This window comes from Delphinapterus leucas, unplaced genomic scaffold (genome assembly GCF_059928025.1).
Source record: "Delphinapterus leucas isolate spDelLeu-1000000601 "Yukka" unplaced genomic scaffold, BTC_Dleu_Yukka2 spDelLeu_asBTCV2_sq25, whole genome shotgun sequence".
NCBI classification, from domain to species: domain Eukaryota; kingdom Metazoa; phylum Chordata; class Mammalia; order Artiodactyla; family Monodontidae; genus Delphinapterus; species Delphinapterus leucas.
The window spans coordinates 9,883,817-9,906,180 of record NW_028322234.1 but is presented as its reverse complement, the minus strand read 5'-3'; the positions used below and the strand labels follow the sequence as shown (position 1 = coordinate 9,906,180).

The 22,364-nt window shown below is 46.0% G+C and overlaps 1 protein-coding gene across 2 annotated transcripts in view; it reads left to right on the top strand.

Moving 5' to 3' along the window:
- Positions 1-22,364, top strand: part of CACNA1A (calcium voltage-gated channel subunit alpha1 A) — a 236,709-nt gene that overhangs the window by 119,915 nt on the left and 94,430 nt on the right. The window contains exons 7-10 of one of the 2 annotated variants that reach the window (XM_089905382.1): positions 12,988-13,091; positions 14,190-14,305; positions 14,898-14,952; positions 16,427-16,524. In XM_089905382.1, coding sequence (XP_089761508.1) covers positions 12,988-13,091; positions 14,190-14,305; positions 14,898-14,952; positions 16,427-16,524 — 373 coding nt within the window. Of the gene's footprint in view, positions 1-12,987; positions 13,092-14,189; positions 14,306-14,897; positions 14,955-16,426; positions 16,525-22,364 lie in introns of both variants that reach the window. The other variant, XM_089905383.1, reaches the window with a different exon arrangement.

Genomic DNA, 22,364 nt, shown 5'->3' with positions numbered 1-22,364 from the left:
AGTCAGGCATCAGGCTGCTTGGGTTCCCTTCCCGACTCCACCACTTCCTTGCTGTGCAACCTTGGACAAGTCACTTGGGCTCTCTGTGCCTCCATTTCCATGTGTGCAAAATGAGGAGAAGCACAGTCCTACCTCACAGGGCACAAGGACTGAGGGAGGTGAATATATGTGAAGATTTAGAACAGTGCATGGTCCAAATTTGTAGGCCAAATTTTCCACCCCAAAGGGCACTCCTTTTAAAAATGTAAATGAATTTTTCAGTGTGAAAACTCCAGCAGCGCCTGAAGAAGTGGAGTGAGCCACTGGGTCCCACTTTATTTGCCACTCTCACCCCCCTGGTAACTGCCACTAACTCAGAGTAGCCTTCTAGAATTTTCCATGCACTTACATCCCACAGTCATGCACTTACATCCCACAGGCATGCTTTGGGTGGAAACCCAGGGAACAGGAATTTGAGCCTGATGCGAGCCTAGAGCAGTGATAAATTACCACAAACCGGGTGGCTTAAAACAACAGACATTTATTACCTCACAGTATGGAGGCCAGAAGGTGTCAGCAGGGCCAGGCTCCCTCCAAAGGCTCTCGGGGAGAATACTTCCTTGTCTCTTCCAGCTTCTGGTGGCTGCCAGCAATGCTTGGCATTCTTTGGCTTATAGATTATCTGTTGTCCACTCGAATACCCCATCTTCACATGGCCATATTCTTATAAGGACACTGGTCGTATTGGCTTAGGGCCCACCCTACTCCAGTACAACATCATCTTAACTAATTACATCTGCAGCAACCCCATTTCTAAATAAGGTCACATTCTGAGGTCCTGGAAGTTAGGACTTCAACAGATCTTGGTGGGGCAGGGGTGGTGGGGACATAATTCAATTCATAACATCTCCCAAATGAAGTGCTTGCACCTGAACCCTTGTCTGGGGCTTCCTAAATTAAGACAACCTCCCCCCCACCCTGAAACACAACCACTAGGACAACTCATTGCTAAGGGCAGGGGCTAAGTGGCATCTTTGAGTTTCTGCTGACAAGGACAGAGCTATTGCTTTTCCAGACTCATTTGGGTCCTGCCCTTGTGCTCTGCCATTGCCAGGCCTGCCCTAGGACTCCCTTAGCTCCATCCAGCCACAGGCAGGCACAGTGTCTGGACTATCTGTCCTTTATGCTTGTGCTAGAGCCAAGCCCGTGAGCATGACTTCACCATCCGCTATCAGGTGAGATCCATGGGAAGAGTCCAGAAGCACCTGATCCAAGCATCTTAGAATCCACAGGCACAGATGCCAGATGGATGTCATCCAGCTGGGTGGGCAGTGCTTTATGATCCCAACATCTCATTTCTTTTCTCGGTATCATTGAAATCCATTTGTTTATTCCATAATTACTTATTGAGTGCCTACTGTGTGCCGGGAAATGATCAGGTGATCAGGGACAACACAATGAAGAAGACAGACAAAAATCCCCATCCTTGTAGGGGAGACAGATGTGACCAATAAACATTATAAATAATAAACTACTCAGAGAGTGGAAGATAGATGTTAAGCAAATACATAATGTGGGACGTGGTGACATGACCTGTGTCATCCTATGAGGACAACAGCAGGATAAAAGGACAGGTGTTGGGGTGTGGGGGCTAGTTTAGGGCAGGCAATGAGGGAAGGCTCCTCAGAGGAGGTGACATTTCCACAGAGATGGAGAGAGCCAGGCAGATGTTTGGGAGGAGAACATTCTTGGCAAAGGGAACAGCAGCTCGCCTACACGGTGTGCTGGGGCCCCGTCCAGGTTTTTCCCTTTTCAGTTTGTCTCTTTTCTTTCCCACTTGGCTTCCTGGTTAAAGTGCCTTTTAGAAAAAGCCTAACCTTAACTAATCAGCACCCCTGTCGAAGATTTATATTGGGATGTGCACCCCAACGTTATTTGTAAAAATAGAACAAAACTGGAAGCAACTGGTTAAATACCGTATGGTCCCTCCATATGATGGAGTATCATGTCATTAAAAATCATCTGTTGGGAGAATATTTAAGGATGCGGGGAAATGCTCACCATATAATGACAAGTGGGGGGGGAACTGATTTTAAAAAAAGAATCAAGGTGAGGTAAGCCTTATGTCTTAGTCACCTCTGGCTGACATTACAAAACACCATAGACTGGGCAGCTTAGACAGCAGAAATGTACTTTCTCACAGTTCTGGAGGCTGGAAGTCTGAGATCAGGGTGTCAGCGTGGTCCGGTTCTGGTGAGGGCTCTCTTCCTGGCTTGCAGACGGCTGCCTTCTCACTGTGTCCTCACATGGTGAGGGCAGAGAGAGAGAGAGCAAGCTCTCTGGGATTAGTGATTTTTACAAGGACACTAATCTCATCATGCGGGCCCCACTCTCATGACCTCCTGTAACCCTAATCACCTCCCAAAAGCCCCATCTCCAAATGCCATTATGTCAGGGATTAGGGCTTCAGCACATGAATTGGGTTGGAGAAGGGACACAATTCAATCCGTAGAACCTTATAATCTCAAGTGTGTAATTTTGAAAATATAAGGAAAAAAGGCTGGAGTCCGCTGTACCAAGATGACCTTTAGGTAGTGGGATTGGGGAATCTTTATCTTCTTGATACTTTTCTATATTGTCAAAATTTTCTACAATGAGCACAATTTACTTTTATCCTCTTTTTTTTTAATTGAAGGATAGTTGATTTACAATATTGCATTAGTTTCAGATGTATAGCATAGTAATCCAGTTATTTTTTTGCAGATTTTATTCCATTTTAGGTTATTACAAAATATTGAATACAATTCCCTGTGCTATACAGTAAATCCTTGTTGCTTATCTATTTTATGTATAGTAGTTTCATAATTTACTTTTATAATCAGGGAGTGCATTTAAACTTGTCTTGCTAAGAGTTTAGGAGGAAAAAGATTTTTGGTTACTCATAGACCAGGAGATGGGGAGGAAGGACAGGAAAAAGAGCATTTTCTGGGTGCCCATTGTATGCCGGGTGTTTTTATCTTATATTACCTGTCCAGAGAGAGTCCACGTCAAAATATATAAATTACTTATTGATTGACATAACAATAATAAATGGTCATTTTATTGCTTTATTATTAAATAAACAAAATAAGTGAAGAAGAGACAAATCTTCCCTACAAAAGAATTCCATTTAATATATATAGACAGTCCCCCTCCAAGAATGGAGTTTAATCTTTCCCCCACCCCCAGTTTGAGGATAGGCTGGACTTAGTGACTCACTTCTAAGGAATAGCATAAGGAAAGGACATATATCATTTCACAGTGGAGAAACCTAGAAGACACCACCTTAACCAAGTGACAAATTTTGACATCCCAGTGGATGTGTGATCATAGGATCTTTGATTTAATATGATGAGGAGGGAACCTCACCTCTGGGGTTTTCTTCTCAAAGACTCATAACCCCATAATCATAGGCAAAACATCAGACAAACCCAGATTGGAGGGCATTCTGCAGGATACCTGAGCAGTTCTCTTCAAGACAGTCAAGGTCGTGACAAACAAGGAAAGACTGAGAAACTGACCCAGACCAGAGGAGCCTAAGGAGGCGTGAGGACTAAATGAAATGGTGGATCCTGCATGGGATCCTGAAAAGGGGTCAAACCCAAATAAAGTCTATAAATAACTGGTGAAGGAGAGATTACTGTCACCCATTTTACAAATAAGACTCTGGTTGAGAAAGTTGCCAGAGGTGGCCAGACAGGAAATGGCAGTACCAGCCTGCAAGCTCTGCATTCCTCTTCCCTGTGCTCTGAGCTGAACCCAGAGAAATAGATATTGGTGGAGAGGGGGAGAGAGGTGGGGGGTTGAGAGAGGGAAAAGGAGGGAGGGAGAGAGGAAGGGCAGGCGGGAAGGAGGGCAGTTAATTTTCAAAGGAGGAACTTCTTAAAACTCTCACTAAGTCTGGGTCAGAAAGATGGAAGATTGGAAGCAAAGAGAATCCACCTGAAAGAATTTTAAACCTTGTTGAGCCACAGACCCCTTTGTCAGTGTAATGATTTTTAAAGTCTAATAAATTAAAAGACTGGAGATGGTGAAGGAAGACAAATGTACTGAAATTGTTATAAAAATATTGTTAAAAACAGATTGGTGACGTCGTTTTAGTGTTTATAACACATTGCCAACAGGACCTGGCAATGAGTCAGATGACCCCCATAATTTCATGGGAGTGTTGAAGCTAAAAGATTTTGTGGGATATCTGTGAACTACATGTGATTTCTGTGGGTGAGGGGCATCACCGGTTCTGCCCACACTGTTGCAGTTTGCTGCCTCCCCTCGTAATGGAAGAAAATGCCCCACTTTCTGGTGGAAATTAGGGGAAGTGAAGGATTAACTTTTTCCCATGCAAATTCACAGACTCCCCAAGGATTCCCACCCCAGTTGAGCCTGAGGGAATCTCGCAGTGATTTCTGTGGTTGCTTGGCTAGGAAAACCCTCCGAGGAGGTTAGCAAGTAACTGAAATTCTCGCTGTCTGTGTCTGGCTCAGCCCCCACCACAAGTTACCCAATCCAAAATGTCAAGAGTGCCACTGTGGAGAAACTCTGCTCTAGAAGACCAGGGATCCTTGAAGATGGGGCATTGAGGCATCCCTGGGCATGGTGGACCTGCCCACATTATGATTTTGTAGTGGGATGAGTGCTTATCCAAGCCCAAAGACCACAAAGGCAAGTATATTGAAATTCTCTGCCAGAAGTGTGGTCCGAGTCATGTCTAACTGCCATAAAATGAACCTCAGTCAACATAGCCGAGCTCTACCCTTGTCCTGGACCTCTGAAGGACCCAGAGGGCTCCTGTGCCCATTCCTGGACCTTCCTGGGGCCCACATTGGATCTGGGCAGCCTTCTGGAATCCTAATGGGCTATCAGCTATTTCCTCTGTACTGCACTACTCTGGGTGTTTCTCTGTGCACCAGCCTGTGACTCCTTGATGGTAACCTTCTAAGGTAGAACCTTAAATAGTCCCATTTTACAGATGAGGAAACTGAGGGCCAAGGCCACACACAGGGAGTTAAGGTTGGAATCCAGCTCTGACTCAACACCAGTTCCCTCAGAATCTGCTATTTGCTACCTCCCATGGCAAACAGGATGGAGGACTGGCTCTCTGAGCTCAAGGGGGCGGCATGGGGAAGCCCAGGAGGGCTGCACTGGAGCCATTTGCTGGAGACAAAAGTTGGTGGCTCTGTGTGTTGCTTGAGCAACAGGCAGCCTTATTTCACAAGGACCCCCTCACCATATGTGCATACGTGACTCAAAAACAAAAAAAAAAATCAGAAATCACCTCTACCCCACACAGAGGACATACCCAACATGCTTCTCACTGAATGAGCTAAAACAGCCTGGGGGTGCAGTGTGGGCGATGGGACTTGCCCTCTCTTAGTTGCTACCAGGGTGGGGAGAGGAAGAGTCTGGGGCCCTGGCAGGACCTGTACACCATTCGCTGAGAGCCTGCTGCATCCCTACATCTTCCTTGTATCATCAACTGATCCATAAAACAACCTCATGAGGGGAAATATTTTTAGGTCCATCTTCCAGATGAGGAAACTGAGGCTCACAGGGATGCAGTGACCTGCCAAGATCCCCTAGTCACGGGTAATGAAGTCAGGATTTGAACCCAGCACTGAGCAGTAACTGTTACACTCCCTCCCTCTCTCTATGATTCTCACCTTCTCTGTTTTTTTCCCCTCTCTGTTTTTGCCTCTCTTAATTCTTAGTCTCTCTGTCTCTCTCTGTTTCTTCCTGTCTCTCTCTCTTTCTCTCTCCTTTCCTTTCTTCGCCTCTTTATTCCTCTCTCTCCCCCACCTCTCTGTGCTTTTCTCTGTGTGTTTCTCTTACTCTCTATTTCTATTCCTCACTTAATGGCAATTAAGAAAATGGTAAAACTGTGCTTAGTTGATGATTATAAATGCAAGTCCCTTGACAAATGGTCACTAATGGTTGAAACTGATCTTTGACCTAAGCCCTTGTATAATTCATAGATGTTTATTTTGGCCAACATCAAAGCATCAGATCTGGGGGAGTTTAGATCACACATTCATTCAACTAACGTTCATTGAATGTGTACTGCATGAAGGCAACGTTCTAGGCACCAAGGATATGCAGCAAATGGAAGAGACAAAAAATCCCTGTTTGGGGGGAGTTGACATTTTGGTGGGAGAAGCAGGCAGCCAACAAGATAATTAAGAAAATTTTATATATATGGCAGAATCTTAAATATTTTAGGCTTTGTGGGCCATGCAGTCTCTGTCACAACTACTCAATCTGCTTTCGTGGCACAAAAGCATCCACAGGGAATATACATACTGAATGGGCATGGCTGTGTGCCGACAAACCTTAATTTACAAAAACAGGTGGCATGCGTGGGTGGTGGTTTGTCAACTCCTGTGTAAGAGGGTGATGAAAGCTCAGGTGAAAAATAAAGCAGTAGAGGGGCTGTGGATCCTCAAGGTGAGAGGTTGACGTTCTTCTAATAAGACCTGAAAGAGGTGAGGGAGAGCCATGTAGGTATGTCAGGCAAGAGAGACCCAGGTGGATAGGACAGCCAGTGCAAAGGTCCTAAGGCAGGAGTGGTTCTGGCACTTGTGAGGAGCCCATGTGGCTGGAAGTGAGGGAGTGAGGGTGAACAAGGGAGCTGAAGAGGCCAGGGGAGGTGACAGGAGACCTCAGAGGCAGAAAGACCATATAATTCGCTGCCCAAACCAGGATAATTTTGAGAGTGAATGGGGAAAGGAGAACTCAAAAAATAATTAACAGGCGTTGCATGATTTAATAACTGGGACAAACTGGGACAGACATATGACCTCCCTCATGGCCACTGTGGGGCTTTGGCTGTTTCACAGTCAAATCCACCCCGTTTTTATCCCCTATGCTGGGGAGTTGGGTGTTCTCTTGAACTGAGGTTTGTTGCTTTTTTACATCTTCTATACTTTTTCTGACTGAAACATGCTCAAAAAAATTAGAGGAAAATAAGCCATAAAACAGAAGGCACTTAAGGATTTTATTGAGACTCAGCCATTTGTTTGATGAGTATCGAATGCTTGCTAAGCGCCAGGCATCATGCTAGGTACCAACAGTGTGGGGGTGAATCAGTATTTTTCCTCTCCTTTAAGGCTCTCATGGGCCAATTGTGATAAACAGAAAGTACTATGTAAGTGCAGTGAAGGAGTGAGGTAGAAAAAAAAATCTGAGGGATACAAGCCAGCATGATGGGTCTAGCCCCAGCTGTGCCATCCGCACCCTGTGTGAGCCAGGCAAATCATCTCCCTCGGCCTCAGTTTCCCCATCCACTGGAGATTCTGGGAATCAAGGGATGTTGGTTGTCAGCTCAAACGGGCTCTACTAAAGTGACCGTTGTTGTCCCACCTGCCTCTTCGTTTCCCAGGGAAACAGCCTGATCATTGGGACTTGGGATAAATGCATTTCCCTGTCATTGTTATTATTTAAACAATCCGCCTACAGGGACTTCAAATGCAAATGCATATATTGACAAAGTGATTCAGAAAGCAAAACCTGCTTGGAAGTGAATGAGAGTTCTGTCTGTGCTGTGAGGAGGGGCAAGCCCTTTTGGCTGGAAGGTTTCTCCGAGAGGGGGCACAGTAGAATGAAAGGCTGAGTGATGAGAGGGAATCAACCAAGTCAAGATGTAGGAGAAACTGTCTCCAAACAGAGGCTCAGAGGACAACCAGCTCATTGTAATCTTGAACCTTAATTTCTCTGTCAGATATACAGGAAACATTCTTTTCCCCCATCTGCCTCCTGGGAGCCATATAAAAGTCAATGAGAAAGTGATATTTGAGAGAAATCTAAAGGAGATAAAGGAGTGAACCAAGGAAATATCTGGGTGTATCAATCAGGAAATCTAGGTTATGCTGCGGTAACAAACATTCTCCAACGTCACTGTGATTTTAACAACAAATGTCTTTTCTGGTTCATGCTACATGTCCAGTGCAGGTTGGCAGTGAGGAAGAAGGGAGCTATACTCAGCAGAGTCACTTGGGACCTAGCTAATGGAGCAACCAGCACCTAGAACATTACCAGTTGGTATTCCAAAAGGAAAGAAAGCCCTGGAGGGTCCCACACTGGCAGTTCAGTGCTCTGGTCCAAAGGTGACTTAGGTATTTCCACTCACTCCTCATTGGCCAGCACTCATCATATGACCCTCAGCCAACCACAGGGAGACAGGGACGGGCCATCTTGCCATATCTCAGGAAATATTTAGTGACAGCACTAATGAAGAATAGCGTTGCAGGCAGTGGAACTCTTTGAGCCTTGGGAAGAAAGACAAGGCGATCTTGCAAGTGTATCTTTCTGGTGTTAATGACTTTGACAAGCAAGCAATTTCCCTCCTCCCCACATCCAGACGCATGAGCACACCCACGCTTAACCTGAACTGCCAAAGGATGTAAGACCTGGGATGGGAGGTTGATGTCCCCCACATTCTGTGCTATCACAGAACGGCCAAGGAAGCTCCAGTCTTTCGGCTTGGGAAATATATTTCTCATTTTTCTCGTGAGCAAACCCCAGGAAGCCCACCTACTGATCAAAAACTGCACCCAACCCTCTGCCAGCTTCTTCTCTGTGAGTTGTTGGATCCACAGCATGGAACTGAGTCATTTGGGCTAGATTGGAAAGAGAACAAGCATCTCTAAAATCAGGCAGCAGAACCCCAGTCCCCAGGGAGGGAAAATCAAGACAAGGGAGGAAGAAGGAGAGAGGAGGGAGAAGGGAGCACAGCTTGGGGTGGAGGATGTGGGCTGTGTGGGGAGCCACCTCTCATTCAGTCATTCAACAAACATTTATTGGACACTGCATGCATGCCTGGCATTATGATAGGGAATATAGCAGTGGGAAAAAAGCACAATATCCCTGCTTCATATGGAATTGACAATGGGGAGACAGATAATGAGCAGGAGAAATAAGTATAGAGGAGGAGATGCACTAAGGGAAAAATAGAGCAGGAAATGAGATTAGAAATGAAGGTGCAACTGTAAAAGGCCATCAGGGAAACCCTGCCCGAGAAAGTGGCCTTTGAGCAGAGATCTGAAGGAGGTGAGGGAGCCATGTAGGAAATTGGGGGAAGAGCATTCCAGGCAGAGGAAGCAATAGGTGCAAAGGCCCTGAGGTGGGACTGTGCTTGGTGCGTTTGAGGAGTGATCCAGGGGGAGAATGACAGGAGAGCACGGCCTGGAAGTGATGGGGTCGGGAGGTGGCACCTCTGCCATTTAGTAGCTCAGTTACTGTGTTCTTTGTCTGTGGCTGACATCACCAAGTACCACAACTGGATGGCTTAAAACAACAAAAATGTATTCTCTCACAGTTCTAGAGGTCAGAGTCCCAAATCAAGGTGTCAGCAGGGTTATACTCCCTCTGAGACTCTGGGTAGAATTCCTTCTTGCCTCTTCCTGACTTCTGGTGGTGACTGTCAGCCCTCAGCACTCCTTGACTTGCAGCTGTGTCCCTCCAATCTCTGCCTCCATTGTCACATGGCTGTCCTCTCCCCTGTGTGTCCCTGTCTTCACCTGTTATTTCTTCTTCTTAAAAGGACACCAGTCATAGTGGACTAGGGCCCACGATCGTGACTTCTTCTTAACTTGATGGCAGCTGCAAAGACCCTGTTTCCAAATAGGGTCACATTGAAAGGTACTGGAGGTTAGGATTTCAACATATCTTTTTTGGGGGAGGTGGGGCGTGCCATGCAGCATGTGGGATCATAGTTCCCTGACCAGGGATTGAATCTGTGCCCCCTGCATTGAGAGCATGGAGTCTTAACCACTGGACCTCCAGCGAAGTCCCTCAACATATCTTTTAGGGGGGATACAATGCAGCCCACGACAGGGACCTTGGGCATGGGACTTTACCTCTATGTTCCTTAGTTTCCTCACCCGGGAAGATGGGGAGGATTACATACCACCTTTTGTGAGAGGATTAAATGAGCTCAAGTAGGCTGAGGACCTGGCACTGTGAGTGTCTTTTATGCCGGGCAGCATCATGGGGCCAGGTGGTTCTAAGCATATCAGGGAGCTGGGGTGTGGGCAGATCCTGGGGTGGAGGGGCTGCCTTGGTACCAAGGGCCTCAGCCATTTCTCCCCGTTCAGTCCTGCCCCTCTTCCCCCACCCACCCACTGCTCCGTCTCCATCCCAAACCTGCTTCCTGAGATAGCCAGACTTTTTTCTTCTGTTGGCCGGTGCAGGCTTTCCCTCCCTGGGCTCTAGTTAGCCCTAAGAAATGGTAACGAAAAGGCCTCAGCCACAGCAGCATCATCAGAGGGGAAAGCACAAAGCCAGTCCTGCCTTCTGTCCACCCCTGTTCTGCTGACCCTTTTCTTTCTTCCAGAACCTCCAAGAAGCAAAGCATTGGAACTCTGTTAGAACAAGGGTGTGAGCAGGGGACTGGCATATTCATTGTCCCCTGAACCTGTCTGTGTCCATCATGGAAGTTGGCTTTTTTGGTTGGTTTGTTTTCTTTTTTTTTTAATTATTGTGGTAAAATAAACATAACCTAACATTTACCATCTAAACCATTTTTAGCTGTCCAGTTCATTGGCATTAAGTGCATTCACTTTGTTGTGCAACTGTCACCACCATCCATCTCCAGAACTTTTTCATCTTGCAAAACTGTAACTCTGTCCCCGTTAAACACTAACCCTCCGTCCCCCTCCCCCAGCCCCTGCCCACCATTCTACTTTCTGTCTCTGTGAACTTGACAACTCTGGGAACCTCATATAAGTGGAATCATACAGGTTTTTGTCCTTTTGTGTCTGGCTTATTTCATGTAGCATAATGTCCTCAAGGTTCATCCATGTTGTAGCATGTGTCAGAATTTCCTTGCTTTTTAAGGTAAAGTTGACTTTCTTTAAAAAAAAAAAAAGAAAAACTTTTTCTTGGTTCAAGTAAAATACACATATAGGACACTTCACAGATCACATTTGATGAATTTTTACAAACTGAACACACATGTGTAACCAGCACCCAGATCGATTAGGAAACAGAACCTTCTCAGCCCCAGAAGGTCCCCCTCGTGTTCCCTCCAGAGTCACTACCCTCCCCAAAGGATACTCCATCTGGACCTGAAACATCATCAACTCATTTGCCTGTTTTTTGTATTTTGCATGAATGGAATCTTACATATATGCTCTTTTCTGTCTGGCTTCTTTTGCTTGATGCCAAGTCTGTAAAGTTTCATGTGGTGGATGGCAGTCGTTCATTGCACAATATTCCATTTATCTTCACTCCTGTTGAGAAGGGTTCAGTTTGTTTCCAGTTTGGAACTGTTATGAAGATCACCACTATGAACATTCTTGCATGTGTCTTTGGCATACACAGGTTCACATTTCTGTTGGATAACATCCCCGGAATGTAATGCTCATGACATAGTGAAGGTGCATGATTTAATTTTAGTAGAAATTCCCAACCCATTTTTCAAAGTGGTTGTACCATGTATTATGGATTGAATTGTATCCCTTCCAAAATGCACATGTTGAAGCCCTAACTCCTAGTACCTCAGAATGTGACTTTATTTGGAAATGGGATCATTGCAGGAGTAATTAGTTAAGATAAGGTCATTAGGATGGGCCCTAATCCAATATGACTGGTGTCCCTATAGAAAGGGGAAATTTGGACACAGAGAAAGACATGCACTCAGGAAGAAAGTCATGTGTTGATGAAGGCAGAAATTAGGGTGATGCATCTACAAGCCAAAGAACCACCAAAGATTGTCAGCAAACCCCCAGATACCAGGGGAGAGGCATATTCTCCCTCAGAGCCTCCGGAAGGAACCAACACTGCTGCTACCCTGATCTTGGATTTCTAGCCTCCAGAACTGTGAACCAATAAATTTCTGTTGTTTTAAGCCACCCACTTGGTGGTTCTTTATTACAGCAGCCACAAGAAACTCATACACCATGTTACCCTCCCATTGGCAGCATGCGACAGTTCCAGTTCCTCCACAGATTCACAGCACCAGTGTCAGTCATTCTCATTTTAGCCTTTCTGCAGGGCAGCAGTAGCACTGAAAGTGCTTTTAAAGGTGAGCTTTTAAAGCCACACTTGGGCCCCCCACCCCACATTCTGCAGATGCCATAGAGCTGATGAGCCACCAGAAGCCTTCCCCAGCACAGAGATTAAGTCCACAGGCTCTGGGTCCTGGCCACCTGGTTCAAATCCCATGTCCACCACTGTCTAGCTCTGTGACCTCATGCTGGTAATTTTGTCTTTCTGGGCCTGTTTCCTCAGTGCATGACAATAACATAGGGACATCATGGGAATTAAACGAGTAAATAAGCCAATGTAGGTAATATGCTTAGAGGAGTGTCTAGCACAAATAAGTACTTTTTAAGTGCTGGGGTTTTTTTTTTCTTTCTTTCTTTCTCTATTCTTGATTTTCTTCCCCTCCTCTCACTTATTGGCACAGTGTTCTGTTCTCCCAGAGAAGAATGTTCTATTTGTGGACTTCTTCCCCTGAAAATTGATCTGGGCATTTCTGGGAATTTTTCTGTGGTTGACATTGAGGCTGCAGGCAATAGAGGAGGGAGACACTTAAGGAAAAGGTTCACGGCCCTGCCATCTGGCTTGGTGATTTAACCTGATTATCAGACCCTGCCATCATGACTGTTTGGGGGAGAAGGGAGGAAACTGGGGGTTCATTTCTACATTTCAATGAGCTTTTTTACCTTCTCCTCCTGGAGTTTGATCTGTGGAGTCCTCCTGAGTTTCATGCTGGTTTCTGGTCCTGTGAGGACTACATGATTAGGAGGGGGCTTTGTCCTCCTAGTGGTACCTCTGGAGTCTCCCCCACTGGTTGATCCTGTGCTCTCTCTCCCTCTCTGGGCTACCAGAGCTCTAGGACTCCACAGGCCAAGGACATTCGAGGACAGAGTCCCAGGAGAACAAGAGTTCCCCCTTCCTTCACCTGTCAGGTCATACCTGAGTCCCACTCAGTGCTCACCTGCTTTCCTTCCTCACACCCCCCCCCCATAGAGCAACGATGCCTCAGGGAACACTTGGAACTGGTTGTACTTCATCCCCCTCATCATCATCGGCTCCTTTTTTATGCTGAACCTCGTGCTGGGTGTGCTGTCTGGGTAAGTCTCTGCTACTCCCCCCATCCCACTCCCCCTCACCATCTTTTTCCCAGGAAGAGGCCATCATTCTCCAGGCAGAGAATAGGCCTCTTCTATTGCTTTGGGTTATTAGACAGTTATCAGCAAGCCATGTACAGGTGCATAAGTTGTGCATTGCTGGAGGCACCCAGTGAAGGGACTCATGGGAGGTGAAATCCAGCCCAGCCTTCACTCACCAAGCTGTGCTGCTGGCACTGAGCTACCTCCACCCAGGGGGTGGGAAGCCTCTTTGTAATTTAGACCTCTCACTTGGAAGGTTTTCTCAAAATTTTCAGGCCCACAACCCAAAACACAAGAAAAGTCTATAGAGCTTTAATTTCTATAATTTATATTTTTTTAAAGAAACAATAGGTTGGGTTCCCCCCTCCCCTATTTTCCAAATATAAAATCGTAGCATACAATCAACCATGCATTTTCATGACACACATTGTCCCCTACCCCCAAGATTGTTTTTCTGGCTTAACCATAAGTGAGTTTCATTTTTCTCACTACAAGAAGTCTGGGGACTGGTTTGGTGGCTCCATGGTGCCATGATGGACCCCAGCGTCTTCTAGCTTTCCACTCTGACATCCTTTTGGAGACTTCCAATCTCATGGATGCTTCATGGTCTCAGGATAGCTGCTTCATGCTCACAAGATAGCCATCTCACATTCCAAACAGGAAGAGGAAGAAGGGAAACTGGAAAAGTCCTATATCACAGAAGTGAGGCTGCTGCAGAAATCTTCAGCTCATGTGTCATTAACGTAATTTAAGAGAGGGATGAAACTATTCTTTAGCCAGGAGTACAGAGAATGAGAATGGGGTAGGCAGCCAGCAGTGGTTGGCATGGCATGGTTTATGGTTTTGTTTTTTTTTCTCTAACTGGGTGCAGTTGTTGGGAAATGTGGGAAGCTGGCAGAAATACCCACTCCTGTAATATTCTGATCTTCTATCAGAAGACCTGATTCCTCTTGTTGAAATGCACTGCCCTCCAGGGATTCTGAATCCCCAAACATACACACACACAGACTCCCTAAAATTTCTAAAACAGCCAGACCTGACTCTTCTGTGCTTCTTCAGGGAGTTTGCCAAAGAAAGGGAGCGGGTAGAGAACCGGCGGGCTTTTTTGAAGCTGAGGCGGCAGCAACAGATTGAACGAGAACTCAATGGGTACATGGAGTGGATCTCGAAAGCAGGTGAGGCCCTTTCATCCTGGGGCTCAGGAATTGAAATGCCAGGCCACGGAGCACACAGAGAGTCATGCATGCAGTTTGGAGATGGATGAGGGAAGGGTCATGATGGGAGGAGAAAGAGGATCTGGACTGCTAGTTCCAGTTTTTAGCAACAAGAATCCAGCGGGATGAAGCCAGGATATGACATACATAACACTTAAGAGCTTTAAAATCAGACATTGGGTTAGATCCCAACTCTGCCACCTCCTAGCAATGCAGCTCACCTCCCTGTGCCTCAGTTCCCCTGCCTGTTAAACAGAGATAATGATAGCACCTACCTCATAAGGCTGTTTGAGGAGTCTCTAAGGTAATCCAAGCTAAGTCAACCTAAGAAGAGCAGTGGGAGGTAGGGATGATGTTGGCTTTAGGACCATCATTGAAGTGGGGCTGGGAGTCAGAAGCAAGTGAGCAGCACATTTCTGGCTGATTGAGTTGTCACTCAGCAAGGGGAGAGTAGAGTGGCCAGGAGGACCCTTCTCCTTCCTGGTCCAAGGGAACCCATCCCCAGGAGAGTCCTCCAGACGCCGGAGCTTAACTATGTGCTCTTCCTCTTCAGAAGAGGTGATCCTCGCCGAGGATGAGACCGACGGGGAGCAGAGGCATCCCTTTGATGGTAACTGCTCTGAACCTGGCTCCAGGGGTGGGGGTGGGTCCCAGGGGACACAGGAGGAGCCGAGGCTGGGGGGACAGGCTACTCCATTCTGAGGGGCTTCCAGGGAATGGATGTTCAGGGCCCAGGTATGCCAAGAACAAGCACAAGACCAGGTCAGGCTCAGGAAGATAACGGGAATGGTGGGAATCTGCTTCCTCGAGGAATTTCAGGACCTTAACACGGGGTTTCCCTTTCTTGCCTGCCCTTTCTGCTTTGACCATGTGCCCAGCTACTTCTGCTTTGTGCCTCCATTTTCCCCATCTGTCAAATGGGCATGATAATAATCATACCTACCTTAGTTGATTGTTTATGAGGATTATATTAATTATTGCAAATAGAATGCATAGGACAGCGTCTGGCTCGGGGTCAGCCCCACTTGTGTTCACTAAGTAAAATAAATAATAATAATTTCACCAATGGGAATTCCCTGGCAGTCCAGTGGTTAGGACTTGGCGCTTTCACTGCAGTGGCCCGGGTTCAATCCGTGGTTGGGGAACTAGGATCCCGCAAGCCACACAGCACAGCCAAAAATAAAATGAATTAAATTAAAAAAGAAATAATAATAATTTCAGGGCTTCCCTGGTGGCGCAGTGGTTGAGAGTCCGCCTGCCGATGCAGGGGACACGGGTTCGTGCCCCGGTCTGGGAAGATCCCACATGCCACGGAGCGGCTGGGCCCGTGAGCCATGGCCGCTGAGCCTGCGCGTCCGGAGCCTGTGCTCCGCAACGGGAGAGGCCACAACAGTGATAGGCCCGCGTACTGCAAAAAAATAATAATAATAATTTCACCAAGAATCCAGCTTACTATTAAGGACAGTTGTCTCACATGTTAGAAAGTTGTCTAGACAGAGCAATGACTTTGGATTGAAGAGACCAGGAGTGAAAAGGAAGGAAAGGAGCTGGGGCCCTATCCCAGTAGGTTACAAAATGGATTTTGTGGGGAGGGAAAGAGATTACCCTTGGGGGTGTCTAAATCACTTTATTGGAAGTATATGCCTGTACTCACTGTCCCCTGGCGAGCTCTTGGGGGTGGAGAACCTAAATACTGAGGAAGGGCTTCCACAGTCCCAGCCCACCTAGCAAGTGTGCTAAAGGTTAAGGGGTGGGCTGTTTTCATAGGAGTCACTACATATCCAATCCCAGGGCTCCTAGAGGGAAAATGATAGCTGAGAGCCCAGACTTCGAGTCAGACTGAACGGGACTTGGTTCTCATCTTTACCCCTTGGGCAAAGTCATGTAACCTCCCTAAGCCTCTGTCTCCACATCTGTGAAATGCGCATGCTCTTACTTTCCACCAAACCAGACCACCACGCGGGTAAAATCCAACCACACATAGAAAGTCCCTGGTAGAGCCCAGCACCCAAAGGACACACTCAGTCGATGTCATTTTTGTAGCAAAAAGGGTAACGTCTTTTTCTCTTGCCATGTTTCCATTGTTGGAGCTCTGCGGAGAGCCACCATAAAGAAAAGCAAGACAGACCTGCTCAACCCCGAGGAAGCTGAGGACCAGCTGGCCGATATTGCCTCCGTGGGTAAGTCCTCCTGCTGCCGCCTGGCAGTCGTTTACTACTGATCACCCTCGAGATGGAGTGTGAGAGCTTGGGGCACCAGGCTGCCTAGACCTGGGTCTTGATTCTGCTTCTTCCCACCTGTGTCCTGGGGCAGATGACATGATTATGAGAATAACAGCAGAGCATGTCTTTTCATATTATTGGGAGGAGAAATAAAACTAAATAATCTACATATAGGGACTCCCCCTGACAGTCCAGTGGTTAAGACTCCGCGCTTCCACTGCAGGGAGCACAGGTTCCATCCCCGGTCGGGGAACTAAGATCCCACATGCCGCGTGGCGCGGCCAAGAGAATAATAATAAAAATCCACATGGAGCATTTAGAACAACATGTGGCGGAGAATAAGGTCCCCGTGATATTGGCTAATATTATTATTCATTAATTATTTATGAATAATATTATTATTGTTCATTAGTTCTCATTGAGGGGCTACATTTATTAGGTGCCCAATTGTGAACAAGACAGAGACCAAATCCCCACCCATGTGGATCTTGCTGTCCAGGGCAGAAAATAAATATTAAACAGGTCATTACACAAATAAACCTGTGATGATAACAGCACTTCAGAGGAGATGCCCCGTGCTCAGCCTGCTCTGGAAGAGTGGAGTGTGGTCAGGGAGGGCTTCTCAGAGGAGGTGACACTGACAATGAGAACTGAAGGGTGGGTAGGAGTTCACCATGGCAGTGACAGCAGAGAGGAGGCTGTGCTCAGGCTGTTGCTGTTGGTTATCTCCAAGGGCAGCGTTTGAGGTGGGAGAGGACATTGACTTCTTTCCTTCTCACCCCTCTTGATTGAGACTGTGTTGCTTTCGATCTTTTCCAAGGAGACTCTACTATCTTTTGAAATGGGTTTTTTAAAATTCCGATTATGAAGGGAATTCCCTGGCAGTCCAGTGGTTAGGACTCTGCGCTTTCACTGCCCAGGGTATGGGTTCAATCCTTGGTGCAGGAACGAAGATCCCGAAAGCTGCATAAGTACAGCAAAAATAAAATAAAATAAAAATTCCAGTTATGAAGAGTGGGTGGGGGAGCTTCCAGGCAGAGGAAATAAGACAAAACTCTGAGGGGAGAAGGCCTTAAGGCTGATGGGGTATATGGAGCATAGAGGCAAGGATGAGAGAAGGAGGGAGAGAGGAGGGAATTCAAAATATACACGTGTTTCTGGGACTTCCCTGGCGGTGCAGTGGTTAGGACTCGGCGCTTCCACTGCAGGGTGCACGGGTTCGATCTCCGGTCGGGGAACTAAGATCCCACAAGCCTTGAGGCACGGCCAAAAAATAAAAATATACGTATGTTTCTAATCCCCAGGAACCAACTACTTCATACTCTGCTTTTTTCATTCACCCCTAGGTTATAAGCTTACTGCTGGGTTTCAAAATGATTTCCGTCACTGTCCGACACTCCAGAGGGTGGCTACACTATGGTTTGCTCAGCGTGGCTTTATTATATAGTGTTTGAGTTGTTTCCAATTTTTGCCCTTACGAGGAGCACTGCTGGGAACATTTACGTACAATGACTCCCCCCACCCTTTGGGTGGATTTCCTTGGGGATAATTATAGGATCAAAGATATTAACAGGTTTTCAACTCATTATTCACAGAGCCATTCTGAGTTTCAAGAACACTGAACCCATTTATAAACCTGCCAAGTATTCAGACACTCACGGATTCTCCCACACCGGCCATTGCCTATTTCCCGTTTAATTTCCTTTCCCAGATAAGTCGGTTTGTAATGATACCTTAAAGCTTGTTTTCATTTGCATTTTTAATTTCTAGCCAAAACACTCTTTTCCTCGTAATGATGAACAAGTCCTATTTCCACTTGTGGATACATCTGTTTCTCTCCTTCCAGCAAATTCAGGAATTGGAATGCCCCATAAATGCTCTGTGAATTTGATCCATTACATCTGTCCAACATCTTTTCCCATTTAGGTTGCTTCCATTTTTCTAATCTGTTTTGTTATATTTTGATAGGCAAATATTTTTTGTCTATACCACATTTATTAAATGTCAGGCACTGAAAAAAATAGGGTACCCAAGATCTCCTCTATGGATAAGATTGGGTACCTGTTCTTAATTAACAGGGAGATATTATTTTTCATCAGTCCTTCTAAAAAAGATGAAAAAGTGATACCACCCAGTGTTGGCAACGATGAGGAGAAATGGGCATAGCCATTTGCCATTGTGAGGAATGTAGGTTGCAGTGTTGGTGATGTATGGTTTGGCATTATTTAATTATTGATGTTTATATTCTTTGACCTAGAATTTCTGCTTCAAAACATTTCTTCACATATGCAAAAGATCTATGTACCAACCTCTTCTCAGCAGCACTGTTTCTGGTACTCAAAAAAGTAAAAACCAGAAACAACCCGTGTGCCCCCAAATAGGGAGATGGTTAAAGAAATTACAGTATTTATATACAATTGAATACCCTGCTGCCAGGAAAAAGAATGGAGTTGCTATGGCATGGAAAGATGTCTGAAGTATATTTTTTGGTGAAAAAAAGCAAGTTGTACAACAAAATGTGTGGTCCCATTTTTAAAACAAAATTAAGAAGTGCGAGAGGTACTTAACGACGTGGAAATTGGAGGGATTGCAAAGGATTTTCACTTTCTCCATGACATTGTTCCTGGAATGGATGGATTAGTGACAGGCATTACTTTTGAAATCAGAAAAGTAATTAGGTAAGTTTAAAGTTACTTAAAAGCAACAGAGACTAATTATAAGGAGTCTAATAGCTATACAAGGCAGGAAGGAATTTGTCTGGTGGAAAAGCAAAGAAAGCTTCGTGAAGGAGGCGTTTTTTAACTGGGCTTCACGTGCAATGGGGAGAGTGTTATTAGTTCACTGGGGTCACCATAATAAAATAGCACAGACTGGGTGACTTATTTTTTCAAAACAGAAACTTACTTTCTCATAGTCCTGGAGGTTGGAAGTCCAAGATCAAGGTGTTGGCAGGGCTGGTTTCTGGTGTGGCCTTTCTCCTTGGTCCATAGATGGTTGTTTTCCTCTGTATCTTCACGTGGTCTTTCCTCCATGTGTGTGGTCTTTCCTCCTTGTGCGTCTGTGTCCTAATCTCCTCTTCTTATAAGGATGCCAGTCATAGAGGATTAAGGCCCACCCTAATGATCTCATTTTAATTTAATTACCTCTTGAAAGGCCCTCTCTCCAAATACAGTCACATTCTGAGAACCCGGGTGCAGGGTGGGGGTTGGTTAGAACTTCAACACATGAATTTGTGGGACACGGTTCAGCTCCCAACGCGGGGGGGGGGGGGGGGGGGAGTGGGGATGATCCAGGAAGCCATGATAGATTCACAGAGGGTTTGTCTGTGGGAGACCCCGGGGCTCGAATTTGCGGCTGACATAAGAAAACTTGCTACTTGGAGAACCCAGATTCAAGGCTGACATTTGATAAATGTGTGATAAAAGGAAGATGATAAACCGAAGTTGAAAGCTGTCACACTGAATAAGTGCCAACGCTGTCCCATAGCACCTCTGTTAGGAAAGAAGGTGACTTTCAACTTTGTAGATGGATCCAAGACACAGGCCAGTGGCTTGTTCTCCCAGGACAGGTTTGCTCCAGGCAAACCCAGCTAAAGCCAGCTCCCTTGCCTGATAGATCAAAAGCCCACAGGAAGGGGCCCCTATGCTAGCAGGGGCTTCCTAAACAATCCTGAAAGAGACCTCTGAAATTCCAGGGTTCTGACAAGGAAATGCCTTTACCTTTATTTATTTACGTAAAATAATAATAATAATGTGTTTCAAAGTCAGGCAGGAACTGTGTCACATTTGCCCTCATGTTGTACCCTAGTAAATGCAGCTTTATGTAACTGATGATTCTATTGTGCTGTCAGCTCGTTTGATAAACACATTACAAAATGGTCCCATGTAGAGTTGATCAACTGACTGTTGAAATATGGACCTTGAGTCATTGTTAGGAAAAATTGAGCCATGGATGGAATCTGCCATCACAATGCAGGTTCTTTAGGAAAATCAGATTCCATTTAGATGGTTTTAAGGGTATAAGCTCAGTGTGGGCTGTATTCGTTTGCTAGGGCTGCTGTCACAGAGTACCACGAACTGGGTGGCTTAAAACAACAGAAGTGTATTCTCTCACAGCTCTGGAGGCCAGAAGTCCAAACGGAGATCAAGATGTTGGCAGGGCCGTGCTGCCTCTGAAGACTTTAGGGGAGAATCTGCCCCCACGCTTTTCTCTTCGCTTCTGGTGTTGTCGGCAATCCCGGGCTCTCTTTGGCTTTTACTTGCCTCACTCCAATTTCTGCCTCTGTCGTCACATGGTCTTTTCCTGTGTGTCTCCGTGTCTCTTCTCCTCTTATAAGGATACCAGTCATTGGATCTAGGGCTCACTCTAATCGAGTCTGACCTCATCTTAACTTGATGTCATCTCCAAAGACCCTATTTCCAACTAAAGTCATATTCACGGGTACCAGGGGTTAGGGACTTCCACACATCTCTTTGAAGGACAGTTCAACCCACAATTTGGGAAGCACCTATTTCAATTTAAACAGAGAAATTGAAGAGCCTATAAATTGCCCCAAATCCCAAGATTCAGCCTTGGTGGTGCCATACTGCTGCCCTCACTGTGGAACATTCCTGACTAGGACTGGTCGCCTCTGGCTCTTGACTCCTCAAATGTAGCTGATCTGAACTGAAATGTGCTTCATACTAACACATTAGATTTGGAATACATAGTACAAAAAAAAAAAAAGAGTGTAAAATATCTCTTTAATATATTTCTATATCGATTCCACATTGAAATTGATATCTTAGATATATGGGGTTTCATAAAATAGCTTATTAAAATTATTTTTTAAATCTAAGGATTGCCTGCAATTACAGTTCCAGACCACAGAGGAAAAGTATAGACAAGAGTGTATAGAAAAAGGGAGCATGGGTCAGAGCAAGTACGAAATGCAATAAATAGAGGAGACAGTACAGAGCTGGCACACGGCCTGGCATGCAACAGGTGTTTAGTTAATATTCACTTTCCTCTCCATTCCTGATGAGTGGGATGCCTATTGTGGGATGTGTCTCCAGGCCCTGTGATCAGGAAAGACTTCCTCCAGGCGTTGGTATGTGAACGGGTCTTGATTTCAGCTCTTAGGGTTGTAGTAAGAGGTTTTAATCTTACCAATAAGCATGATGTGCCAGCATCATGCTAGAGGATATTAACTCATTGATTTCTCCCAACGGCCCTGTGAGGTGGAAGGCACTGGAGTCCCAGGATGCAAGGTGACTTGTCCGAGGTCATCTGCCCAAGGTCACTCGCCTGTTGGTGATGGAGCCGGGTTTCCATGTGGCTCCAGCAGGAGCTGGGGTAAGGGGCCTCCTGCCTGGTGTGATTGCCAAGGCTTGTGGATGCCTGTGGGTCTGGGCACATCTTTGGGAGCCATAAGGACCAGAAATGTCCCAACTGGGAAGGGGTGTGAAGAGCCACCCTAGGGTTCCCAGTGCCCATGGGGTCAGGCAGATAATGGACATGAGGGGAGGATCCAGCCACTGGACCTAGCCAACTGCTGCTGGGCAGGAATGCAGTCCTTCCTCACGGTCACATGTTCCAGGAGTGAGTGCAGCATGGTGGCCGAGAGCGCAGGCTCTGAACTAACTCGACACTCCTTAGCCAGTTACTGGACTCCCCTCAGTCTCTGTTTGCTCAGGGTGTAAAATGGTGTTAATGACGGTCCCCACTTCCTAAGGCTGTGATGAGGAGCTTACTGTGTAAAATGCATCCCCCGCAGTGCCTTCTAAACGTTCAAAAAATGTCAGCTGTTATTTTCATTC